The 25829-nt window shown below is 39.7% G+C and overlaps 2 protein-coding genes and 1 long non-coding RNA gene across 3 annotated transcripts; 2 read left to right on the forward strand and 1 right to left on the reverse strand.

The window, feature by feature from the left end:
- The first annotated feature begins 421 nt into the window (after positions 1-421).
- On the forward strand, positions 422-3512 carry LOC106305922. The gene is made up of 6 exons (XM_013742351.1): positions 422-1779; positions 1965-2398; positions 2478-2639; positions 2847-2922; positions 3012-3167; positions 3264-3512. Exons 1-6 carry the CDS (start codon positions 565-567, stop codon positions 3369-3371), a joined length of 2151 nt encoding a protein of 716 aa, XP_013597805.1. The 5' UTR covers positions 422-564; the 3' UTR covers positions 3372-3512.
- A 149-nt stretch (positions 3513-3661) lies between these two features.
- LOC106305923 lies at positions 3662-5557 on the reverse strand. The gene is made up of 10 exons (XM_013742352.1): positions 5495-5557; positions 5329-5462; positions 5067-5262; positions 4943-4995; positions 4815-4851; positions 4673-4738; positions 4438-4542; positions 4210-4363; positions 4014-4090; positions 3662-3927 (listed from the first exon to the last, which is right to left on the reverse strand). The coding sequence occupies exons 2-10, from the start codon at positions 5430-5432 to the stop codon at positions 3865-3867; spliced, it is 855 nt and encodes a 284-aa protein (XP_013597806.1). The 5' UTR covers positions 5433-5462; positions 5495-5557; the 3' UTR covers positions 3662-3864.
- A 4009-nt stretch (positions 5558-9566) lies between these two features.
- On the forward strand, positions 9567-24222 carry LOC106305927. Its single transcript, XR_001263097.1, has 3 exons — positions 9567-9795; positions 12949-12950; positions 24212-24222. It is a non-coding gene; the product is annotated as an uncharacterized LOC106305927 (long non-coding RNA).
- Positions 24223-25829: the final 1607 nt, after the last annotated feature.

The raw sequence follows: 25829 nt of genomic DNA on the forward strand, positions 1-25829 counted from the left end.
AAAAATGTGTTTTCTCGCTAAAACCGAAAAAACTTGTTTTCCCGCCCAAACCGCAAAAAGAAAACTCGTTAATTTTGAAATAATTCTAATGTAAATATATTAAACTAAATAATTAAATGTAATATAGTTAAAATTAATATTAAACATATGATTAAATCAACACAAAGATATTTTGGTAATTTCTTTACTAAACTCATTTGAATGAAAATGAAAATAAAGAAACAAACATAAGATCCATTTAGATGATTCATCTAGATGAGCTATGTGTATGGACAAACGAACAATCACAAAAATCTGAATGGATCATTTGAATAGATCATACAAATGAATCATTTGGATGGAGATGGCAAATGGTGAAACAAAGAGCCCTTATTCTATTTTAGTTAGAGAGAAAAATAGAGTCTGATCGAAGATGGTCTAACAAAAAAGGAAAAAGGCATTGCATCGGTTGGCGCGAAAATAGAGAAGAAAGAAACCCTAATTTATGCAAGGAACCGGTTGCTCTTTCCTAAATTAAACCCTTTTTCCTTTTCCATTCTCTTCTCGATACAACAACCCCCAACCATGACGATACTCCGATCTCGCGAAATACCATCGGTCTCCGGCAAGCCACGCCCCAAACGACAATCCTCCGACATCATCCAGCCGTCGACTCCCGCTCGGAAACAAGAGCCCAGTGCTCCCTCACTCGACCGATCGAGTCCACCCACTAACACTTTCCGGAGGCGAAGAAGTCCTCGTCTTGAATCTCTGAATGGGTTTACTGAGAAAGAGGTTAGCATCTTAGTTTGTAGCAATAGAAAATCGAATGTTGGTGAAAGGTTCTTGAGTTTGCGGTCGGGGAAGAAAGTTGCTAATGGAATCGAAACCAGTGGGAGTGAAATTGATTCTAGAAAGTTGGATTTGGTTGAAGAAACTAATATCGTGAGTAAGGAATTGGACAACAGTGGAGATGATGCACTTGTTAGAAGTGAGGAAAAGGGAAAGTCAGTGATGGCTGAAGTGAATGATGTGGAGATGAAATGCGATGAGAAGCCAAGCAGCTCGGTGAATCGAAGAAAATATACAAGAGAGGAGAAGGCTAAGGGTATTCAGGTCGAGAATCTCTCTCCTCCTATCACCACTGTTGGTGTTGAAGAAATGGATATCGACAACTCAATTGACATTCAGAACCCACCTGAAGGAGCCTCTCTAACAAAATCGTCAGTTAATGCACAGAATCAAAATGGAAACGCGTCAAGAAATCAGCAATTTCGTGACTTTGCGGAGAGAAATGCTTCCAGGTTTGCTCGTTTTGATGTTGAAATGGAGGAAGAAGAGGAATCGTCAGACAAAGAGGAGGTTGAGCTACAAGTCGAGGATTGGCCTGGCCCTTTCTCTACCGCCATGAAAATTATGAAGGACCGAGAAGAGAACACGATTCTGCATGATGGTGTTCCTTTCTCCTCCGACATAGAAAGATCTTCTTCGCCAATTGTTTGGCCCCCCAGAAGAAGCGACAGTTTCACCTCTCCTCCTCCACGAGCTCCATCTCTGCAAGAACTATCCATGCGAGTTCTTGTCAAGAACGCTGATGCCATCACTTCGCTTGACTATGTTCCAGACTCCCTGAGGGTTAAGCTTTGTCAATTGCTTTGTGATTCGAGGAGGATGGACGTCCACTTTCTTGATCTTCTTGTCCGTGGATCTCCGACAGGGATTTGTGTTCCCGACTGCTCATGGCTGACCGAGGAACAGTTCACCGAATGTTTTAAGAACTGTGACACCAGCAACTTGATGGTACCTCGCTCTTACTTGTCCGTTTTATTTGAATACAGCATTACATTTTGCTAAATGTCTTTTTTCCTATCCAAGACAACATGCTTCTAAGTAGTTAATTGGCCTGGCCTCCGTAATAAGGAATTGATTGTAGGTTGCCATTGTAACTAAAGTCCAGATTCGCCTCCTTTTTTTTTTTGAAACAGGTTCTTCAACTCGACCAGTGTGGGCGTTGTATGCCAGATTATGTACTACCCTCCACCTTGGCAAGGTCACCAAAAAGCTTGCCGATGCTGTCTTCTCTATCTTTAAGTGGTGCATGCCGGCTTTCCGATGTGGGGCTGCGGGCACTTGTTTCCGTTGCCCCTGCGATTACATCTATCAATCTCAGTCAATGCTCTCTTCTAACATCATCTACCATTGACATGTTATCTGATTCATTGGGGTTAGTTTTAAGGGAACTATATCTCAATGAGTGCCAAAGCATCGACCTGAAGCTTATTCTGACTGCATTAAAAAAGTTCGAGAAGCTGGAGGTATTGTCTCTTGTGGATCTTCCTTCAGTCAGGGGTCGGTTGCTTAGGGAATTTATTACTGCTAGAGGACAAGCCCTGAAACAGCTAACTCTGTCCAACTCTGTGTACGTTATTGAATTCTCGTTTGATTCGGTCATTCTGAATTCAGCTTTTACATAATTTTGCTTTGTGAATATGGTGCAGGAAATTAACTGACTCTTCTATAAAAGACATCTCTGAAAACTGTCCTAATTTAAGAGTGCTTGACCTGGCTAACGTATGCAAGCTGACGGATTGTGCTCTGGGTTACCTTGCAAATGGTTGTCAATTTCTGGAAAAATTGATTTTTTGTCGCAACTCTTTCAGGCAAGTCTCATTCGAACGTTTATGTTATACATGATCCTGTGGTTTCTAAGGCTTTTAGAAACTTGGGATGTTACTCCGTTAAAGTACTCAGGCACTGTGTTATTCTAGGAGACGTTATCAGTTATCTCAATTTTCAAACAATACACATGTTGTTATGGTCTTTGTGCTGTATGTCAAAGTTGACCAGATGCTTCTCTCTCTTTGTAGCGATGAAGCTGTAGCTGCGTTTGTAGAAACCTCAGGCGGTTCACTGGTGGAACTATCACTAAACAACGTCAAGAAGGTAACTGTGTCGCTCTCTCTCATCATGCCCAACAATCCATAGAGTCATCATGCTTAAGTCGCAAAAACACATCTGTGTTATGTTTTCAGGTTGGCCACAACACGGCCTTAGCCCTTGCTAAATTTTCAGAAAAGCTGCAGATTTTGGATGTTTCCTGGTGCAGAGATATGTCCGACAATGCACTAGGCTACATTGTCGATAGCTGTTCATCTCTGAAAGTGTTGAAAGTGTTTGGATGCACTCAGGTAAATAAATATAAAAACATCAAGATCCCACCGTCTTCTTCGTAAATGAAAGGAACAGACCTTGACTAGAAAACCGTTTGTCTTTCTCTTTTGCAGATTACGGACACATTCGTTCTAGGTCACTCGAACCCTAATGTTGAGATCTTAGGTTTGAAGATGGATCCCTTCTTGAACCACCTTACAAAGAACCATCCAGATAGCTGAAAGAGCCATAATCTTATCTCTCTGCGTTGTTTGTTTTTGGAGGAGAATAGCAGAGACGGTTTACTATTTTGTCTGAACATGCACCTTTTGGTCTTTATCTAGTATTTAATAAATAGCATCGGTAAGTTTTTGGTTTCGTGATATTTAATTAAATATGCAAACTCCTTTCATAATTTATTTAGGTTCAAAGGAGTATGGCTTTTAACTTTCTAAAAATTATTTTTCGATCAGTCATTTCGGTTTGTTTCGAATTAATAGTACAACGTAAAAGTCTAAAGCATTTCTAGATGTTTGTGGTTTAAATCCAAAGCTTAATGTAAATTTATCTACAACAATCGTACATGAAACTTTTATCACACATTCCACTTTAGACATTACATGATATAGAACCGTATTAACAATCACTTTTCTGCGTTTTGGTTCTCTATTATCCCATTCTCAAAACAAAAAGTAAAGAAAGGGAAGAGAGACAACACACATCGTTTCTTGCGAGTTATCTTGTGCACTGGAGCAAGAATGTATCATCTGATGATTCAGACTGTCCCATTTCAACGACCTGGCTCCATAACACAACATTTTTTTTTGGTGTCAAGTCCCCTACATATCAATTTTCAGAGTAATGAATTTGATGTTTTGTTTTACCTCGAAACCAGTCTTCTTGTATAGTTCCTGAGCAACTAAATTGTTTCTATGTACATGAACATATACTTGCTCAACTCCTGCATAACCAAATACATCCTCACATGGTTAAGATCATTCTCTCCAAAACGTTCTAATGGCTTAAGATACAAAATCATGACGCCGTTTTTTATCTTTTCGGTTTTAACATTGTTATTACCACTCAATCTGGCTGATTCGACAGTGAAACGCAACATGTTGCAAGCAATACCCTGGCGGCGTGCTGATTTGGCAACACATAGATTAGCAATATAACCATACCTGTTTGATCCTTCTCGGTTTATGGTGCAGAACAATTGAGACTTCACCTTTTCCTACACGTAATTGTTAACTTATTAGGAGGCGTAAAGGACGGAAAACAGAATACTAAAACGAAAGATATATATACCCCAGGAAAGTTCTCTCCTTGCAAGAAAAAACGAATGTTCAAATCAAGCGTCCCAACCACACTTTTGATTACAGAACGTTTAATGTGCTTCTCTTCCTTCTTTACCTGATGAATACAAACAACAATAGCTGCTGATAAATTAAAAGAAGTCTTGACAAAGAAATGAAGTGGAAAAATTCTTTGTAAAATGTGCGGATGAATACAAGCATAGTGTATAAGTAAAACAGAGTTATACCGCAACGATACAGGAACATTTCTGGCCTTGGAGCCCTTTACATCTTCTTTTTATTGCATTGAACTCCTGAAAAAGTAATTGATTGAAGAAACGCTCCTCCCAGTTAAGGAAAAAGAGAGAGAGAGAGAGAAAAATCAATAACCTGCTCTGCAAATTTCCTTTTGAAGTTGTCAACATACCTGAACATTTTTAATCAGACATCAACGCAAAATCTTGTAAACTATTACTACAAACAATACAGTCAATAATGAGATCATTTCTTGGCTTGACCTTTCATTGGCACGATCTTCCCAGTGACTCTCTGCACGTAGCCACGCTGCTGTCTAATCACAAACTGGAACCAAGTCAATCTCGAGAAGAAGATGGGTTCGGAATCAAGAATTGTGTTACTCACCCAGTATTCTTCATCAAGAATGGCTTCTCGTGCTACGAATTTACCAAAATCCAATCGATCTTGCTGGAAAAGCTCATGCTCGGGAGGCTGCAAACGGTCGAATCTCAAACCCTCAGACCTTAATTGATCAACTTGAGGAATCTTAACAGAGAGTTCATCCTTCTTAGTCGTCTCAGAAGATCTCGAATTGATCATCCTGAGTTGATCAAAACTAAATCACAACCTCGCAAGGAAAAATAAAAAGAACAAGTGGTGGACTCACATTCGCCATGGAGGAATAGTTCTCCTATATCGCTGCCGAGAAATTCGCGAGCGATTGTGCGTGATTCTAAGCAGCTCAGTCCGATGGATCGAAATCGTCGACATCGCAGCCGCCGAGAAAAATATTCTCCGTGTCGCAAGCAATTTGACCTTAGTTAGAATTTGGAAAAAAGAAGAAAAAATTCTCCGAGAGAAATGTTGGATGAAAGGATAAACACGATAAGGACAAAATAGTCAATTGAGACTCGCCACATTTTACCTCAAGAAGAGGGTGGCGCCTAAAATCAGAACTTGTGAATCCAACGGTCAATATTGTGGAACGTGGCGAACTGGGAAGACATGGTTAATTGGACTGTGCGGCTAAGAGCTTACTTAACTTATCTATCTTATTTATGTTTTAACGTCTAAACAGTTTTTTTTTGGATAGAATGTAAAATTAATTCAGACCCAAAAAATCATTTTCCGGTAAAACCAGTAGCATGTTATAATTATTATATATAATTTCATTCTTTTTTCGTATATATTTATTATTCAATAATGTTACGTACATAATAGAAAGCAGAAGAAGAAAAATTGCGCTAAAACGAAAGAAGAAAAAGTATACCAATAAGAGAGAAATATATTATAACTGTACAGAAGGAGGCGAAGTAAAATGATCGTATTACAACTTTTTTATAGAGGCAGAAAATTCGACAAATATTACTGTAAGTATTAATGGCATGGGTTCCATCTCCATTTCTTTACGGAAACTCTCTTGACTTTTGTAACACTTCCCCTTGGAGACCATTGTCATTAATATTTCTTGTATTGCATTTTAGTTGCTTCGTTAAAAACTTTTTTTATGGAAAACTCAATGGGAAAAACCGTAGCAAGGTAAAAAGAGTACAATTCAAAAGCTCCCCCTCGAATGGACGATCGTTACAGGTCTTGTTGATGACGCATTCCAATGTTGTAAACATGTTTTCTGAATGTCGTAGTGGGTAGTGACTTCGTAAATAGATCTGCAGCATTGTCACTAGATCGAACATATCTCACTTTAATTTCATTATTCTTCTCGAGTTCTTGGGTATATGAGAAGAACTTCGGTGGAATATGTTTGGTTTTATCACTTTTGATGTATTCTTCCTTTGTTTGAGCGACACATGATGCATTGTCTTCATAATTGTCGAGTTTGAGTTGAAGTTGATCCCACTACTTGATAGGATGTGTTTACTTATTGATCTGAGCCAAACACATTCTTTGCTTGTTTCATGGAGAGCAATTATTTCAGCATGGTTCGAGGAAGTGTCTACAAGTGTTTGTTTCTGGGATCGCCATGATATAGCGGTTCCTCCAACTGTGAAGACGTACCCTGTTTGTGATCGAGCTTTATGGGGGTCAGATAAACATCCTGCATCTGCAAAGCCAGCCATTTCTCCGTTAGTATTTTTAGGATAAAATAATCATAAATCGATCGTTCCTTGGAGATAGCAAAAGACATGTTTTATCCCATTCCAATGTCTTTGCGTAGGTGATATGATCATGGACCAGCCAAACAAAGAAGATAATGAGAGCATGGATGATCCAGCTGATGGAGGAGCTATAGCCATATCTGAAGGTCCTATGACTCGAGCCAGAAGCAAGCAACTCAAAGAAGCCATTGGAGGATTACTTAAGACATCACTGAAGCAAGAAGAGAGTCTTGGAAGAAGCTTGATCAACCAAGACACACTTGCCACAATTCAAGCCATCTCAGCTCCAAGATAGACATCAAATGAGCAAGTAACATATGTGTGCTCTTTTTCCCTATCTTTGGTTTTGTCCCACTGGGTTTTCCAAAGATAGGTTTTTAATGAGGCCATATGTTGCTTTCCTATCACTCATTTGATGATCTCAGTTCAATACTTTATTTTAATTATTTATCTTTGTTAACATGAAGCAGAATTAAGCTGCTAGACTTGAGAATTAAGCTGCCAGACTTGAGAACCCTTATAAGGTTTTATAAGGTTTTTTATAAGGTTTTATAAAGTTTATTTTTAAGGCCCATTTAGAGACCAAGAAAACCCTAATAGAACTATCCAATCTTTATTTCTAAACTCTTGTTTCTCTCTAGTCGGCCGCAAGCTTGTCTTGTAGATCTGAGATTTCTTGAGTCTTTGTTAGTGTGTCATATCTAACAAAACCACAAGAGTGATTGTCTTGGTGTGTCATATCCAAGGGATTCACTTAGGAGTATCAAGGAGACCTCTCACATCTCTTTGTGTCACCATTCATTCCACAAACCTTGAAGCAGATTGAGTCTTTGATTCTCTGTTTGCAAGGATCTATCCCATTCCAACCAGAGAAGCATCCTAGGAGTGTATTAGTAGGGGATGAACTAAATCTTGCCAAAAGATTAACAGCAAATGATATATTAGGCCGAGTACAATTAGCAAGATACATAAGTGATCCTATTGCACTTAAATATGGTACTTCAGGACCAAGCATATCTTCATTTTCTTCATGTGGTCGAAAGGAATCATTTTCGACATTAAGTGATCTGACGACCATAGGAGTACTAAGTGGAGTTGCTTTGTCCACGTTGAATCGTTTTAACACTCTTTTCGTATATGTAGACTGGTGTACAAATATACCTTTTTGAGAATGCTCTATTTGTAGGCCAAGGCAGTACTTTTTTGTCTGAGATCTTTCATCTCAAATTCTCCTTTTAAATAATGAGATGCCTTTTTTATTTCTTCTTTAGTCCCAATAATACTTAGGTCATCAACACATACGGCAATGATAACAAATTGAGATGATGTTTTCTTGATAAAAACACATGGGCATATAGGACTATTTATATATCCTTCTTTAGTTAGATGTTCATTGAGATGATTATACCACATGCGTCCAGACTGTTTTAGACCGTATAATGATCTTTGCAATTTTATTGCACATAACTCTTTACGTTTAGAACTTACTGGTTCTGGTATTTTAAATCCTTTAGGGATTCTCATATAAATATCAGTGTCCAAAGATCCGTATAAGTATGCAGTAACAACGTCCATTAGACGCATCTCTAGATTTTGATTAGCCGCAAGACTCATCAAAAATCTAAATGTAATTGCATCCATAACATGACAATATGTTTCTTCATTATCGATCCCAGGTCTTTGAGAAAATCATTGAGCTACAAGACGAGCCTTGTAAATCATGGAGCATGCATCATTTATTTGTCACAGTATAACTTATTGAATTTTTTTTTCTATATAAAAAGTGTATTGCCTTCATTTGTAAATCATGAAAGGTATTATCATCTTTCGTCTATCTCTCTTTCTAATTTCTATAATATATTTATTTATGCATTTCTTCTATTATTTTGTAGTATATTAGTTCTACTTCATAACTGATGAAATCCTATATAAGTATTATAAATAGGAACAAAGTCATATAACTATAACAGATTCCAATTATATACAAAAAAGAAAGAAAATTCTCTTTCAAAATGAACCTGAAGTAAAGAGACATAAAACTATTAGAGATGGCAATTGAGACCATTAACCGCAGGCCTGGCCCATAGAAGGTCCATGCGGTGCGGCTTTGGGCTGAGATATCACATGCCCATTTTGGAGCGGGCCTCGCAGGACACGGCTCATGCGGTTGCGGGATAGGCATGTTTTGGTCTTGCAGGAAAGAAAGAACCCGCAACACTTCCTCCACCTGTTAAAAAAAAACAAAAAAGAGTTTGAGATAGGCGATTTAAGTTCTCTTGAGACGCAACTTCCAGAGACGAAACTTGAGGAGCTCCGGCGACTTTGATTCATGCTCCGACGGTTCTTCCGGTCTTCCATTCTGGCTCAGGCGAGCACCAGAGGAGCATCACCACCAAACGGGATGAACTTTGGTGATGGAGAAATGAACAGACCAAAATTCTGGAGATCCGACAAAGGAGATTAGAGCACCGATGGTTCGTCCTTGCTTTGGAGACATTCTGGTCTACAACACTTTCTTTGACATGATAACACACTTGTCTTGTCCAAAACAAGCTGAAAAAGGCACAGGTAAAAAAAAGGGCTATAATGATCAGAGTATCAATGATGAGTCCTTTGCTAAGTTGGAGATGCAACAATCAAATCTTGGAAACTGTCCAGCCGCCAGCTTTGACACAGGAGCAGTCCGAGGATCATATCTCAGCAACCAGAAGGAATTAAGCAACAAACTCGACTTCCATGGAAACTTAACTCATCAGGGGCTCAAGGTGAATTGGAATCATGCTTGTAGATCTGAGATTTCTTGAGTCTTTGTTAGTGTGTCATATCTAACAAAACCACAAGAGTGATTGTCTTGGTGTGTCATATCCAAGGGATTCACTTAGGAGTATCAAGGAGACCTCTCACATCTCTTTGTGTCACCATTCATTCCACAAACCTTGAAGCAGATTGAGTCTTTGATTCTCTGTTTGCAAGGATCTATCCCATTCCAACCAGAGAAGCATCCTAGGAGTGTATTAGTAGGGGATGAACTAAATCTTGCCAAAAGATTAACAGCAAATGATATATTAGGCCGAGTACAATTAGCAAGATACATAAGTGATCCTATTGCACTTAAATATGGTACTTCAGGACCAAGCATATCTTCATTTTCTTCATGTGGTCGAAAGGAATCATTTTCGACATTAAGTGATCTGACGACCATAGGAGTACTAAGTGGAGTTGCTTTGTCCACGTTGAATCGTTTTAACACTCTTTTCGTATATGTAGACTGGTGTACAAATATACCTTTTTGAGAATGCTCTATTTGTAGGCCAAGGCAGTACTTTTTTGTCTGAGATCTTTCATCTCAAATTCTCCTTTTAAATAATGAGATGCCTTTTTTATTTCTTCTTTAGTCCCAATAATACTTAGGTCATCAACACATACGGCAATGATAACAAATTGAGATGATGTTTTCTTGATAAAAACACATGGGCATATAGGACTATTTATATATCCTTCTTTAGTTAGATGTTCATTGAGATGATTATACCACATGCGTCCAGACTGTTTTAGACCGTATAATGATCTTTGCAATTTTATTGCACATAACTCTTTACGTTTAGAACTTACTGGTTCTGGTATTTTAAATCCTTTAGGGATTCTCATATAAATATCAGTGTCCAAAGATCCGTATAAGTATGCAGTAACAACGTCCATTAGACGCATCTCTAGATTTTGATTAGCCGCAAGACTCATCAAAAATCTAAATGTAATTGCATCCATAACATGACAATATGTTTCTTCATTATCGATCCCAGGTCTTTGAGAAAATCATTGAGCTACAAGACGAGCCTTGTAAATCATGGAGCATGCATCATTTATTTGTCACAGTATAACTTATTGAATTTTTTTTTCTATATAAAAAGTGTATTGCCTTCATTTGTAAATCATGAAAGGTATTATCATCTTTCGTCTATCTCTCTTTCTAATTTCTATAATATATTTATTTATGCATTTCTTCTATTATTTTGTAGTATATTAGTTCTACTTCATAACTGATGAAATCCTATATAAGTATTATAAATAGGAACAAAGTCATATAACTATAACAGATTCCAATTATATACAAAAAAGAAAGAAAATTCTCTTTCAAAATGAACCTGAAGTAAAGAGACATAAAACTATTAGAGATGGCAATTGAGACCATTAACCGCAGGCCTGGCCCATAGAAGGTCCATGCGGTGCGGCTTTGGGCTGAGATATCACATGCCCATTTTGGAGCGGGCCTCGCAGGACACGGCTCATGCGGTTGCGGGATAGGCATGTTTTGGTCTTGCAGGAAAGAAAGAACCCGCAACACTTCCTCCACCTGTTAAAAAAAAACAAAAAAGAGTTTGAGATAGGCGATTTAAGTTCTCTTGAGACGCAACTTCCAGAGACGAAACTTGAGGAGCTCCGGCGACTTTGATTCATGCTCCGACGGTTCTTCCGGTCTTCCATTCTGGCTCAGGCGAGCACCAGAGGAGCATCACCACCAAACGGGATGAACTTTGGTGATGGAGAAATGAACAGACCAAAATTCTGGAGATCCGACAAAGGAGATTAGAGCACCGATGGTTCGTCCTTTGTAACAAAGGCTTTGTTCCAGCCGTCGTGCATGTACAGAGAGGTATGTATTTCTATTCATATAATGAAGGATTTCTATGTAATGACCCAAACCGAAGTCCACAAATTCAAACCCGCAGAGGCCCAAGCCCAATCAAACTAACCTAATGTAAATCAAAGCCACTTTCTCCACTTTGTTTTCTCCAAAACATCAAAAAAATTTGAAAAGAGAAGAGAGAGTTAAGGAAATGGAAATGTTGAATTGTAGAGAGTTCTGAGATCGTTGCCGGAGCCACCACAGGTCGTGACCACCCTGACCTCGTCCCCACCGTTCGCAACCGCAGGTAACCACCGCAAAACCGCCATGCTTTTAGCTCAGTTTCGGCCATTTTAGTAAATCAATCATATCTCCCTTACCCTTGAGAATCTCGTTCATGTAAAGCCACCATCGTGTTCCTCTCTTCGAGACGAAGCCGTAGACATCAACCACATCGCAATCGGAGCCCAGACGAAGCCGCTAGAACCTCCCGAAGTTTTGCCCCCGTGCGCGTGAATACCACGCGCCGCCGCAGTCCGCCAGAGCCTCCGCACGTGAAGACCACGCGCCAGCGCCTCCAACCACCGTTCGCCGGGGCCTCCATTCGTCCGCTGCCGGGAAGCCGCTGCCGCATCGCCACCGAACCTCCGCTGCCGCCGGCGTCTTTTCCGGTAAGCCACCGCCCTCCGCCGTTGCCGCATGTGACCAGAGCCGGTGACTCGGCCAACTCGGCTGAGTCGACTCGGTAAGTCAACTCGGTGACTTGGTCAACTGGTGGTTTGATTGGTTAATCGAATTTGGGTTGGTTAGGTTAAACCGGCTGGTTTTTGGAAATTGATTTTGGTTAGGAGTAAACCGGTTTGCAATTAAATTAGGATCTGGTTCAATTGAATTCGAATCGGTTAAGGTTAACCGGTTGGTTAGGTCAAATCGATTTCTGGTCAAGGGTTGACCGGGTTGACCTTTGACCAGAAATCGATTTGACCTAACCAACCGGTTGATATTTGACCAACGGGTTGACGTTTATGTAGACATTGACAAGACCCATTTTAAACCGTTCGAAGGGCGTTTGGACTCGAATTTTCGCCCTTGTTTCAGATTTGGAGTCTATTTGAGCAGCTGGAGTTCAGAGATACCACTTCTCTTCATTGCTAAGGTGAGGGCTTCTTCGTTTAAATCCCAAACTAGTTTAGTACTACTATTATGGAAAGTCTAGTTTCGAAACATGATCCGTCTTTGTGAATCGAGTCTGTTTGAGAGTCTTCCTTGTTTATTATTAATATTGATTGTTAAACCGGAAATATGATAATACAGGATTCAATGATTGATTGAAATGATTGATGTTAAGAATTGTTATATATGTATATATATGCCACATTACAAGAAAACACATGTATAACGACAACGGTTTTCGTGGCTATTTCGTCGTAAAATAGAGTTTACAACGAATTAACTACGAAAGCCTTTTTCTCGTTAAACGTTCGTCGTAATGTATATTTTCTCATTAATTCGTCGTAAAGTTACGAGCAAAGGTTTTGTCGTAAAGTGGTGTCAATAATTTCGTCGTAAAAGCCACATAAACTATTTCCTCGTAAAAGCCAAGTAAACATTTTCCTCGTAAAGTACACGTAAACTGTTTCCTCGTAAAGTACACGTACAAATTTTCCTCATAAAGTAGACGCTTGATTTCGTCGTTCTTTACACGTAATATTTACGACAAATCTGCGTGTCTTTCGTAGTAAATTTCTCGCTAACAATTTTTCAATATCCTCGTTAGTTAGAAGTCATTTAGCTACGAATTTGCTTCGATTCTTTATTTTTTACAAAAAAATATAATTAAATTTATTTCAAAATTATTAAAAATGTAATAATAAATCAATACAAAAATATTTTATAAATATTTAAGTTTCAAATTTATAATACAATAAAAAGAAGCAAAAAAAAAACTAAGGGTTGTTGTTTTGTATCTCCTCGAAGAGGTCTTGACTCCTCCTCTCTACTTCTTCCTCATCCTCATGTGTGCGGGGTGGCTCTGGAACAGGATTTTGTCTCCGCATCTCCGCGAACATGGTCTCCAAATGAGGATTTCCATCCGCTAGAACGTCCAGAAAGCCCTCGACTGAACCTATACGAGCTGTGAACGCAGACCGCGCCGAGTTCAACTCGAAACGCAGCTGAGTGACTTCATCAGCCCGTCTCTGACCATAAGACGATGTTTCTATTGGGACATCGTTGATGGAACCCATCCCCAACGTACGTCCTTTTTTCTTAGGGACAACATTAAAAAAAAAAGATTATTGTTAGTGATAAAAAATTAGACTAAATGAATAATAGTAATAAAAGATTTAAAAAAAATTACCTCCTTGTAAATCTGACCCATTTCAGGTGTGGATAATGTGACCGGTATTCCATCGAGGGACTGCTGGGTCAGCTTGGTTTGGAGGTCTTCAATCCGAGCAACCACCTCGTTGTAGATTTGCTCGGACCTAGGATCTACAAATTGCCCAGCCTTGTTCTTGTCGTAAACATCCTTAAGAGACGGGAGTTCCCGTTTCTTTGGCCTAAAAAACATTTAAGAAAGTTAGAATATATTAAAAAAAATGAATTAATCAAAATATTTACCATATCCAAATGGACACCGGCGTGGGGTTTTTGACCCGTAGGTGAAGCATCGGCCTGTTTCCGTACTCATCTTTCGTCAGACGAGAGGCGGAGCAACTGTTAGAGACTTTATTGGATGATGGCAGGTTCCAATAACAGATGAGGCCATCCCACACATCCTTGGTGAGCTCAACAGGTTTTCCCTGCTCATAACCCTTCACGATCCAATCATCCTTCCAGTTAGATATCGTGTCCAACAATCGACCTTTCTCCTTCCCGACAAACGCTTTCTTCACCCTCTCGTTCACCCCTATAAACCAATGATATTTTTGCTGTAACAGAAAAATTTAGTTTAATAATTAGTTTAAAAATAATAAAAAGTCAAAATAATAAAAAATAAAGTCTATCTAATTAATTAATAGTAACTTACAGTGAACATTTTGAACCACGTCTTTCTGACGTGGTCCGGCGTCAATTTCCAGTTCGGATGAACGTCGGGGAAGTAGCCTTTGATCACCTTGGTTACGTTCTGAGCAACAGAACCGTCAACCCCAAACCTGAAAAAAAAACAAATTAAAAGTATTTAAATTATTTATTATTGTTATAAAATAATTGCACAATAAAAATGTAACGTACCACGAAGTTCCGTGCGGTCGGTCGGGGTCTAAGACTGGTAAACCTTCTCTGTCGGGCTGAGCGAGAAGGTCCTCGACGGTGTCCATAGAATAAGGAGCACTCGGCGGCACCAGCAAATCGGGATGAATCTCGGCCGCAATCGGAGGAGGTGTCTCCTCTGGAACATGATCATGATGCGCAGGTGGCGAATCAAACAGAGGAACCAATGGTGCAACATACGGAGTAACCGGTGGTGCACCAAAAGGAGGCGACTGAGAGACTCTCCGAGAAGACTGAGAGTCGAGGACAGTCTTTGGAACCGAAGAACTGGGGGCTGAAGAAGATGATGTGCCTGTACGACTACCAGGCTCACCTAACATCTCTCTGTAATGCTATGTAAGCTTGTTCTTTCTAACCATCTGAAAAAATAATTTAATTTTCATTATTAACCATCTGAAAAGAAAACATATAAATATATTATTAATTAACATTTAAAAATCATCATCCTATATTATCAACAAATTCCATAAACCTATCTACAAATTCCATACACTAACCACCTAATCAACACTAATTACCCTAAACTAACCACCTAAGCTAAACTAGAGAGGAAGTAGAGAGGAGTACCTTGCTAGGAGGAGAAGAGGAAATTACTACGAAATGAGCACTGAGATGGTTCGGGTATATATAGGGAATTAAATTTTGTCGTAAAGTCCTCCTGAAATTATGAGGAAGTAACAAGGTCTGCCTTTTCGTTTTTGATATTTCGTCGTAAAATCCTCGTGAAATTACGAGAAAATAACAAGGTCCATGTTTTTGTTTTACGAGGAAGTAGCAAGGCCCATGTTTTCTTTTACGAGGACTTTACGAGGAATCTATGTAACTCCCTAAAACCCGAAACCTGAAACCCGAAACCCGAAACCCCAAACCCTAAACCCGAAACCCCCAATTGCCTTACACAAAATCAATTGCATTTTAATTTTCGTCGTAAAGTCCACGTAAATTTACGAGGAAATAACAAGGCCCTCGTTTTCTTATTACGAGTAGTTTCGACGAAGTGTTATTAAATTTCATTGTAAAGACCTCGTTAATTTACGAAGAAATAACAAGGCCCGCGTTTTCTTATTACGAGTAGGTTACGACGAAGTGTTTTTAAATTTCGCCGTAAAGACCTCGTTAATTTACGAGAAAATAACAAGGCCTGTGATTTTGTTTACGAGGATTTTAGGAGGAATATTTGTAAATCCCTATAACCCGAAACCCCAACCCCAAGTTCCTTAACTTTTAATCTCAATCTCTTCTTTCCAAACCCCAAACCCCCCAATTGCCTTACACAAAATCAAATTATATAATTTAATTTTCATGATTAAATAAACTAAACACATGCATTAAGTCTGAAAGTAAATCATATATAAAAAAAATTACGTCATCATTCGGATACATCATTGACATTCTCGTCATCACTAGAAACATCATCATTTTCATTAAACTCGTCTTCAACAGCTTCGTCTGTGGTATCGTCGGGAATATCTTCGTACTCACGATTATGCGGATCAATGAGAAAGATGTCACCAGTTGGTTGTTCAGGTTCCTCGACTTCATTGATGTGTTCTTCTTGCCAAGGTTGTTCTTCTCCACCAATTATTCGTCCACGAGGTGTAACTTTGATAACGGCTAACCAATTTATTCCCGATTCTCTCATCCGAGGGTATGGAAGGAAGCTAACTTGGTCTGCTTGCGAAGCTAATATGAAAGACTCGAATTTGTTGTACCTTCGTCCACCATTGACTTCAACTACACCTAATTTGTTAAACCGAACACATCTGTTGACGACGGGGTAGAACCAGTTGTTGGTGAGCTTGCATGATACAAGAAGGAGCTATTAAGCTCAGCAAGTGAGGGATTCAAGTGGTGTGTGAAGAGCAGCCACTCCTCACCATATATACAAGAAGGAGCTGTTAATCTCAGCAAGTGAGGGATTCAAGTGGTGTGTGAAAGAGCAGCCACTCCTCACCATTTATACAAGTACTTGGATACTCAATGAGCAGGAGCTAGGCATGTCTTACCTGATGGAGATGGCAAGAAGCCACGAGAGAAGGGAAGACTCAGGCCGGTCCAAAGGAGAGTTCCAATAAGAGTTGGTGTTGCCATGAGGATGGTGCAATAACCTAGTATGAGGAATTCAAGTGACGAGCCAATCCAGTCACTCCTCACCAAAACAAAAGGGAAGTTTCCCTAAACTCAATTCAATTCATCATTTTCAATCATATCTAGTAATCTATCAGGAATACTAGTTTTACTAAACAGTATAAGGAATACTAGTCTTACTAAGACGGTCTATAAGCATGAATTGATTGAGTTATGTTACTTGATAAGTACTGATACACTTGTGGATTAATGTATCAGGTACCTTACTTGGAGACTCAATGGAGAGGATCAAGTCGTTCCTAGCCTTTCAAGATGGCATGAAGTCCGGTGAAAGGGGGAGACACTAAGCCGGTTCTATAGAAGAGTCCAAGAAGGTGTGGTGAAGTGTGCGCAAGACTTGAAGTGTTGCTGCACCTGTTTAGGCCGTGATCCAGAGCTTCTTGTGTCCAACCACATTGGTTCTAAGGCACAAGAGCTCACTGGCCAATCCCTAGGCCTTGTTGACGGGGGGGGGGGGGTGTTAACTTGAAGAAAAGAAATGGAGCCAAAGGAGTGGTTTGGAGGAGTTTGGGTTTTGGGTAAAGATAAGGCAAAATCTTCAGAGATTGTCTATCAAGGCTTCATGAAGGTTTAAAGAAATCTAGAAGTATCATGAAGGCTGTGCAAAGACAGGGATTAAGTCCAGGAAGGGCTTAGACATCATTTGGAGTAAGATAGGCAATGGTGCAAAGATAGGGCGACCCAAGATCAGATAGGATCGACTTAAGGAGAAGTCTAGACGAGAGATGCAAAGTTAGGGCGAGGTACGGACGGCCTGTCCGTACCAACGACCGTACAAAGCAAGTGACCGAACACATCTGTTGACGACGGGGTCGAACCAGTCACATTTGAAGAGGACGTATTTCAGCTTCAATAACCATGAGAATTCCACTTCAATAATCTCCTGCAAGATCCCGTAGAAATCTGTTTCGCCTTTCACACATATTCCATAATTACTTGTCGTCCGCTGTCTACCATACTCATATGTATGAAAAGTAAAGCCTCGTGTGAAATACATCGGTGATGTGGTGACCTTTGCAACTGGACCTTGAACTAATTCGTGAAACCATGTGGGGTAATCTGGATCGTCATAATCAACCTGCAAAATAAAGAGAACGTTGAAATTAATCATACTAACGGCGAATACATATCATGTATGCCAACTTACAAAGTTGGGTTAATACCTGACCCTTCAACCACTTAATAAAGTGTTGATCTTTCCTTATGTCTACCTCACTTGTAGATATACATGGGATTGTTTCTTCGACTTGAGTAACAAATAGGCTGTAAAATCAAATTTTCTATTAATTAATCATTTGAAAATTATATAATTTATACATATATGTGTTTAGAAGTTTCCATATATGTTATCTTTCAGAATAACGCATCAATGGATCCTCACACTTGAGTAGAATATAAGTGTGTGCACTATGGGCGTCTTCATCACTCGACCACCAAACCTCTTTCAATTTCCCACCAAATCGCCCAATCTGGCTAAAGATGTCTAGAACACCTTCAACTTCATATGTTGGCGCGACACCACCATCATCATATCTTTTTGGAGCTCTTTTCCGGGTACGTACTTTTAGTACAAAGTAATACGATGTGAAGTGAGATATTTCTTCCGTCAAACTTCCAGCAATTATAGAACCTTCAACTTTGGCGAGGTTTTTTGCTTTTCCTTCAAATATTTCATGGTCTGCTCATACTGATACATCCATCTGTAATGTATAGGTCCACGAAGCAATGCCTCATACGGGAGATGGACAGCTAGATGCTCCATGACGTCAAAAAATGCCGAGGAAAATATCTTCTCAAAGTTGCACAATAAGATGGGAATATTCTCATGAAGTTATTCTACGACATCCTCTTTAAGAGTGTGTGTGATCAGGTCCCTGAAAAATGCTCCAATGCCTTGAATATTCCAAAAATAATTAAACACATTAGTAGTCATATTATTTATTTGTGCATATTATAGAGCAATAAAGAAATTAATGCGTAATATATTACATGCAAGTACTTCATGTACTTTTGTTGGAAGTAGATCCGCAAATGCAAAGGAAAATAATCGTTGCATAAAGACATGACAATCATGACTCTTCATCCCAGAGAACTTTTGACCTTTTTCAACACATCTAGAGAGATTTGAAACATACTCATCGGGGAACTTCACTTCTGATGCCACCCAGTTGAACAACACCGACTTTTGTTCTGATGACAATCTGAATATCGGAACGGGAACTTGTCCATTGATTTTTATATGTAACTCACTTCTTGAGCAAATATTAGGTAAGTCCAACCTCGATTTTTTGCTGTCTTTTCTCTTCCCTGGGACATTCAATATTGTATTCACGATATTCTCAAAAAAATTATTCTCTATGTGCATCACATCGAGGTTGGGGCGAAAAAAAGATCATTCCAATATGGCAACTCCCTAAATATACTCTTCTTGTGCCAGTTGTGCTGAACTCCGTAACAATTATGCATATTACCGGGAACATGCCAATTACCACCACAACATACTGTTTCTTGAGCTCCGTAGTAATCAATTTGCTCTTAAATTTGCTCTCTAGTTAAATATGGAGGAGGAGTGGCTCTCACAACCCTCTTGTGCCTAACAATGTCTTGTTTCTTCGGTATGGATGGTTGATGGGAAGAAATCGACGGTGACAATCGAACCAACTTGTCTTCCTACCATTCTTCAATTGAAACGCATATGTCATTAAATTACAATATGGACAAGATAATATCTCATGTCCAGTCCATCCAGACAACATCCCATAAGCATGAAAGTCACTTATTATCCACAAAAGCATCGCTCACATCGTAAAATTCGTCTTCGTTGAGCAATCATACGTCCTCACCCCTGTTGACCACAAATATTTCAAATCTTTTATCAGTGGTTGTAGAAAAACATCCAGAGACCTTTTTAGATGTTTTGGACCAGGTATTAATATGGTCAAGAATAGAAACTCCCGTTGCATGCACATCTCCGGTGGCAGGTTTTATGGCATAAGAAAGACTGGCCACAATGAATATTGTCTCCCTGACATTCCAAATGGCCTAAATCCATCTGTGCATAATCCAAGATACACATTTCGGCTATTGCTAGCGAAATCTGGATGTACTTTATTTAAATGTTTCCAAGCTCTTGTATCTGATGGATGAGTCATCTCACCATCCGCCTGAGTATGCTCGACATGCCTTCTCATCCCTCCAGCAGTCTGCTCAAATTTGTACAATCTTTTCAATCTGTCTGTAATTGGTAGATACCACATCTTTTGGTACGGTACCCTACTACGTCCTCGTTCTTGCGGCTTAAATCGTGGCTTCTTGCAGAATCGACATTCTTCTAACTTCTCATCATCTCCCCAGTAGATCATGCAATTGCCAATGCAATTGTCTATCATCTCCGAAGGCAACCCAAGACAAGACTATAAACCAGTTTTTGAATCTCATAATTAGAATCAGCAGACACATTGTCTTCCGGCAAATACTCTTTAAACAAGTCTGCCCATGCATCCATGCAACTTTCAGGTAGATTGTGATCAGTTTTAATATTCATCATTCTAGCAGCCAACAACAATTTAGAGAGACCTTCTCTACAACCACTGTAAATTGGCCTATTCACAGCATCTAAACTTTCAAGAAACTTTATTGCATCTATGTTAAGATTTTCAACTTCATCATGAGCTACAAATGCATCAGCTACCATATCATGAACACTATCATAATCTACCATCTGCTCCTCCTGATGGTAACTATGTTCATTATGGAAATGATCAACCGATTCATCCAGAAAATTGCTATTACTACTATTAGCTTCATTTCCATAATTATAACCTTCTCCATGTTGAAACCAGATATAGTAATATGGCATGAAACCTCTATTTATTAAATGCTTCCATACATTTTCACGAACAATTCCGACAAGGACATAACATCTTACCGCTTTCCTGGACGGACAGTGTAGAATCTGCTTGATGCATAAATGTCTTCAGCCCTTCGAGATATTATTTCGTTACTCTCCCGATAGCATCTTTGTGCGTATACATCCATCTTTCGTTACTCTCACGTTTTTAGTTTTTTTTTTGTGTGTGTGCTACAAATGAAACAAAAAGGACATATTTGTAGGAAATTTTGAAACTGGTAAGTGAAATTTTACTAGGAAATTACGAGGAAATATAGTTAGCTAGCTGAAACAAAAAATATGTTTACAACTAATAAGTTGGCGCACTTTAGATATCGACGCTAAATAAACGTAAAATATTTCGTCGTAAAGTCCTCGTTATATTTACGTCTACTTTAAGACGAAAAACCTTGTTTCATCTTAAAAACCACGTTAAATTGTCGTTTTTACGATAAAACTTTATTGTCGTCATTTTACGACGAAATTACGTTGATTTATTTTTTCCTTGTACGATACTCGTAAAGACGACGTAATTTTACGAGGACTTTTTTTCCTCGTTATTTTTCGTCGTTAAAATTGTGTTTTCTTGTAGTGCGTGTCCATGTGTGGTGATTTGCTGGGTGAAGAGACGTCTGTACTGGTTGCCAATGACGTATGTGCTAGCGACGCCTGTTTGTGGAGATTTGTGGGGGTACAGAGACGTTTGTACTTACGACGCCTTAGAGATTTGCGGGGTGCAGTATGGACTCCTGTGCTAGCGACGCCTGTAGAGTTATATACGTATATCCTTATGAGGAGAATGTGGGGTGCAGAGAATAGCTATGTACTATCATCGCATTGTTTGTCGTTGTATGGTGCGATAGGCATATGATTATTTTCTGTGGTGTGGTGTGTTAGACACTGTGTTTGTTCGTGCTAGAGTTAGGCCTACATAGTTGTAGTGCTATGAACTGAGTCAGTGGTTTGTGGTTTAGCATCTCATACCTCACTGGGTAACTCCCTAGTTGCTGACCCCTCATTTCTTTCCCCCTTTCAGGTGAGACCAACGAGCAGGAGTGATTATCGGACCGGTGTTATTGGGCTTTTGGGCTTCTATCGCTTTTATCGGGCTTTTAGGCCTTTGGACTTTTATTGTTTATGTTATTTCCTATTTCAGACTTTCGGGTTTATGTTGTCTTTATATTTTGGCCTTATGTTTTTATCAGTATTTTCGGTTTGACTTATGGTCATGTATTTGACCTGATATTATAATGCAGAGTTTATGATTATTTCAGTATCTATTATTATGTTAGTTTCACATTTATATTATTTCGAGAAAGTCAGGTGTGACAATTTTGGCATCAGAGCGGTGATCAGTCCCGGCTCTGACCCCAGGATGGTGATTTTTGGAGACTCGATTTTTTTAATCGGTTTTAAATGGTTTTAAAAATATTTCTAAGGGATATGGGGATTTTTATAAGAAAATAGCACCTTTCCGTTCAAAATCACTCCTTTAAGTTGTAGGTATCCAGAGTTCGGCAGAAGTCAACTTTTTCGATTTCCTTTCAGATGCCGCCTAAGAGGAGAGTTGTCCGTACTCAGACCGTCAGAGATGCTAGAGAGGCAAGAGATGAGCCTGTGCAGCCCGCGGTTCCGCCACCTGCGGCTCCACCGATTGATCAGAATGCATTGAGGCAGATGGTTCAGGATACAGCTAGACAGGCCGCTCAGGAGGCAGTTCAGCAGATTGCTCGAGAGGCAGCCAGGGAAGCCGCCCAGGAGGATGCCCGTGTAGCTGCTCAGGAGGTTGCTAGGGATATGGCTGCAGTTCAGAAGGATGCATGGTGCTCAGGTTCAGATGCAGCAGGGCCCGCAGATTCAGATGCAGCAGGGCCCACAGATTCAGGATCAATAGATTCCCGGTCTGCAAGATCATCAGGTTCCCTCTCAGCAGGTTCTCCTTCCTCAGGTTCCATTGCAGCAGGGTCTAGCTCAGCAGGGTCTAGCTCAGCAGTTTGCTCATCGTATCCAGGATCTACCGCCACCACCACCTCGGCCCCATGTTTACCCAGGATATGACAGACTGACGTGTCAGATGAGGAATATGGATATGGAGCATTTTAGTGGAACAAATAATGCTACAGCTGCAAATGATTGGAAGCTTAGCTTGGAGCGGAAGTTGGAGATTATTGAGTGTCCACCAGAGTTGTCGCTCAGATTGACTATATAGTACCTTCGTGGAGATGCTCTATTATGGTGGGAAGGAATACGATTGGGCCACTTTGGACCAGGCATGTTTACCTTTGCAGACTTTATCCGGGAGTTTGATAGGAAGTACATTCCAAGGAAGCTATGTATAAGAAGAAGAGTGCTTTCGAGCATGTAAGTTAGAGTTCTATGACTACCAGGCAGTATGAGGTTGTGTTTAATCAACTTCGCAGATTCACTGGATGGGGCATTACAGAGGAAGACCTGATCAGGAAGTTTCTGGATGGAATGCGAGTAGAGATTCGCAACAGGTGTCGTATCGTCACGTACCACAGATTGGGAGATTTGGTGGAGAAAGCTGCTGAGCAGGAGGCATGTTTAGCAGAGGAGCAGAAGTTCTCCAAAACAGTTCAGCCTAAGGCAGGAGGGGCTTCGAAATCGCATAAGAGGACTTGGGAGCAGACGGTCAATCAGGGAGGACTATCCAGACCTTAGAGGATATGCTCAAGGCTTGAGTCTTAGATTGGGAAGGTGATGCGCCCTTGAGTAGCACACCGGGCAAAATAGACATGCATGGCTTGATCATGGGAAGCAGTAATGATACATATTCATTGTTTGACTCATATCTTCCAAACCACGAGGCTTCTACGCATGAAATCACTTGGAGAATGTGCTCAAGTCAATTTGAGAGCTCCTCGAAGAAGAATCAGATCAAACGAAGTTCAGATGTGGGAGTTATGCAATTTACAAATCAGATTATATTCAGTTCTCGCTAATTTGGGCCTTGTGGATCATCTAGCCCACGTCCAGATCCTTACGGCCTTGGACCAAAACGACCAGAATGAACCTGGACACCAGCTGAAGAGTCATTTTCGTCCAGATCCAGACACCAAGAGTCTTGACTCACTTTAATATTTTCTAGTCTTTGTTTTCATTTTCTAGGTGTGATTTTCCACAAAATTCTTAAGTTTCTCTTTGACTCATAGTAGTATAAATATGTAATCTCTTCCATGAATAAAATCAGTCTAAGTTTGAGTTTATTTTTGTTTTCTTCTTTTCTCTGAGTGAGAGAGAGAGAGTTCTTTAGCTAGTTCATTGGTGTGAACCGGCTTGTGAATTTGGTGGTCAGCCAATTCATCTTTGTCTGTTGTTTGGTCGTTAGCCTTAGATCGTGGGTATATCAAGAGCCATTCCGCCTCTCTTGACGATCCTTTCAATCCATTTCAGTTCCAGAAGTGCCAATTGCCTTCTCGGTTCATATCCAACATCCAGCTAAAGTGATCCTTCCTTCAATTCAGGACGTATCAAGTGGTATCAGAGTGGCTGGTTTGTTTTCATTTCATCTATTCATCTTCTCATCTCTCCACAAATTTCTTTTCTTATTTCTTGGATCAGGGCTGTTCCTTTACTCCCTTGTGATCGCCTATTAAAAAAAATCGATAAAAAAAGAAAAAAAAAGTTTTGGCTTGAATCACTTCTGAAGTGAAATCCGGGGGGAGTGGTGGAAGAAAAACCCTGATGGCTGAAGAGAAACCCAGCCTTAGGACAGCGAAGGCGGATCCATATCAAAAATCTCTTCATCATTCTTTCTCTTTTCTTTTTCCCACAAAAGTTTGTTTTGGGTTTTGATTGCTGAATTTTGACTGCCTATCATTCTTTGAACCAGTGGAAAGAACTCTGAGTGATCACCTAAAAATCGTGAGCTAAACACTTTGAGATTGTGAGAATTTTTATTTGCTAACTCTTTTGTTAAATGTTTTCAGGATGTTTGGATTTCACAAGAAATCAAATCAGGCTTCAAAACTACAACAAGATGTTTATTATCCTTTTAAAACAGTGCTTGAAAAAAAGCAATTGATTTTTGGAAATAAGAAACATTTTGCTTCTAATGGGTTTGATTTTGTGCAGAAACAAAGAAACAAAAGGAAGAGACAAAACAGGTTCGATGATGATGAGAAGTGGGTCAAAATTGGTGATCGTCCCTTCACCAAAGCCAAGAGAAGCAACCGTGATATGTTTGATCATAATGAGCTTCAGACTTATGCCAGCTTGGAAAAGATGTTGCATAAGACAATTCATGCTATCCGACAGCTCAAAAAGAAGGGAAACACCAGCACTTCACCTAAACAGCAAAGTAATTTTTCTTCTCTTTCAAATTCTGATTTGAAAACTAATATGTTGTCTTCTGATAAAAGTAAAGCTGTGAAACCCACAAGCAAAGCTCATTCTACCAGGTGCTTCAAATGTCATAGGATCGGTCATTATGCTAACAAGTGTCAAAAGCAAAGACTGTTGGTGACTTTGGAGAATGAGAACGTTGAAACCGAGTCAGGAAAGGAAGACCCATTGCCATTTTTCGATGACTTCACATATGATCCAATGGAGGGGCTAGATGAAGAACAAATTCGTGGTCATCAAGCCAACCAAGAAGAATCATCTTTCATTCAAAAAATGGACCGAACTCAAGGTGAGCATTGTGCTGATTATGGTTCTTTTGCTTATAATCTTTTTCTTTTTAATGTTTCAGATTTGAGGACAAATCTTTTTGAAGAGGGAGAGAATGATACGCCCTTGAGTAGCACACCGGGCAAAACAGACATGCATGGCTTGATCATAGGAAGACTCATATCTTCCCAACCACGAGGCTTTTATGCATGAAATCACTTGGAGAATGTGCTCAACTCAATTTGAGAGCTCCACGAAGAAGAATCAGATCAAACGGAGTTCAGATGTGGGAGTTATGCAATTTACAAATCAGATTATATTCAGGTCTCGCGAATTTGGGCCGTGTGGATCATCCAGTCCACGTCCAGATCCTTACTGCCTTGGACCAAAACGACCAGAATGAACCTGGACACCAGCTGAAGAGTCATTTTCGTCCAGATCCAGAAACCAAGAGTCTTTGACTCACTTTAATATTTTCTAGT

Source organism: Brassica oleracea, chromosome C7, assembly GCF_000695525.1.
Source record: "Brassica oleracea var. oleracea cultivar TO1000 chromosome C7, BOL, whole genome shotgun sequence".
Lineage (NCBI taxonomy): Eukaryota > Viridiplantae > Streptophyta > Magnoliopsida > Brassicales > Brassicaceae > Brassica > Brassica oleracea.

Coding starts and splice junctions, on each gene's coding strand:
- LOC106305922 (XM_013742351.1), top strand. CDS start 565: ATGACGATACTCCGATCTCGCGAAATACCATCGGTCTCCGGCAAGCCA. Junction 1,780..1,964: donor GTGACACCAGCAACTTGATG/GTACCTCGCTCT, acceptor TTTTTGAAACAG/GTTCTTCAACTCGACCAGTG. Junction 3,168..3,263: donor AAGTGTTTGGATGCACTCAG/GTAAATAAATAT, acceptor TCTCTTTTGCAG/ATTACGGACACATTCGTTCT.
- LOC106305923 (XM_013742352.1), bottom strand. CDS start 5,432: ATGTCGACGATTTCGATCCATCGGACTGAGCTGCTTAGAATCACGCAC. Junction 4,852..4,942: donor GAAGATCGTGCCAATGAAAG/GTCAAGCCAAGA, acceptor AAAAATGTTCAG/GTATGTTGACAACTTCAAAA. Junction 4,739..4,814: donor AAAGGAAATTTGCAGAGCAG/GTTATTGATTTT, acceptor TTACTTTTTCAG/GAGTTCAATGCAATAAAAAG.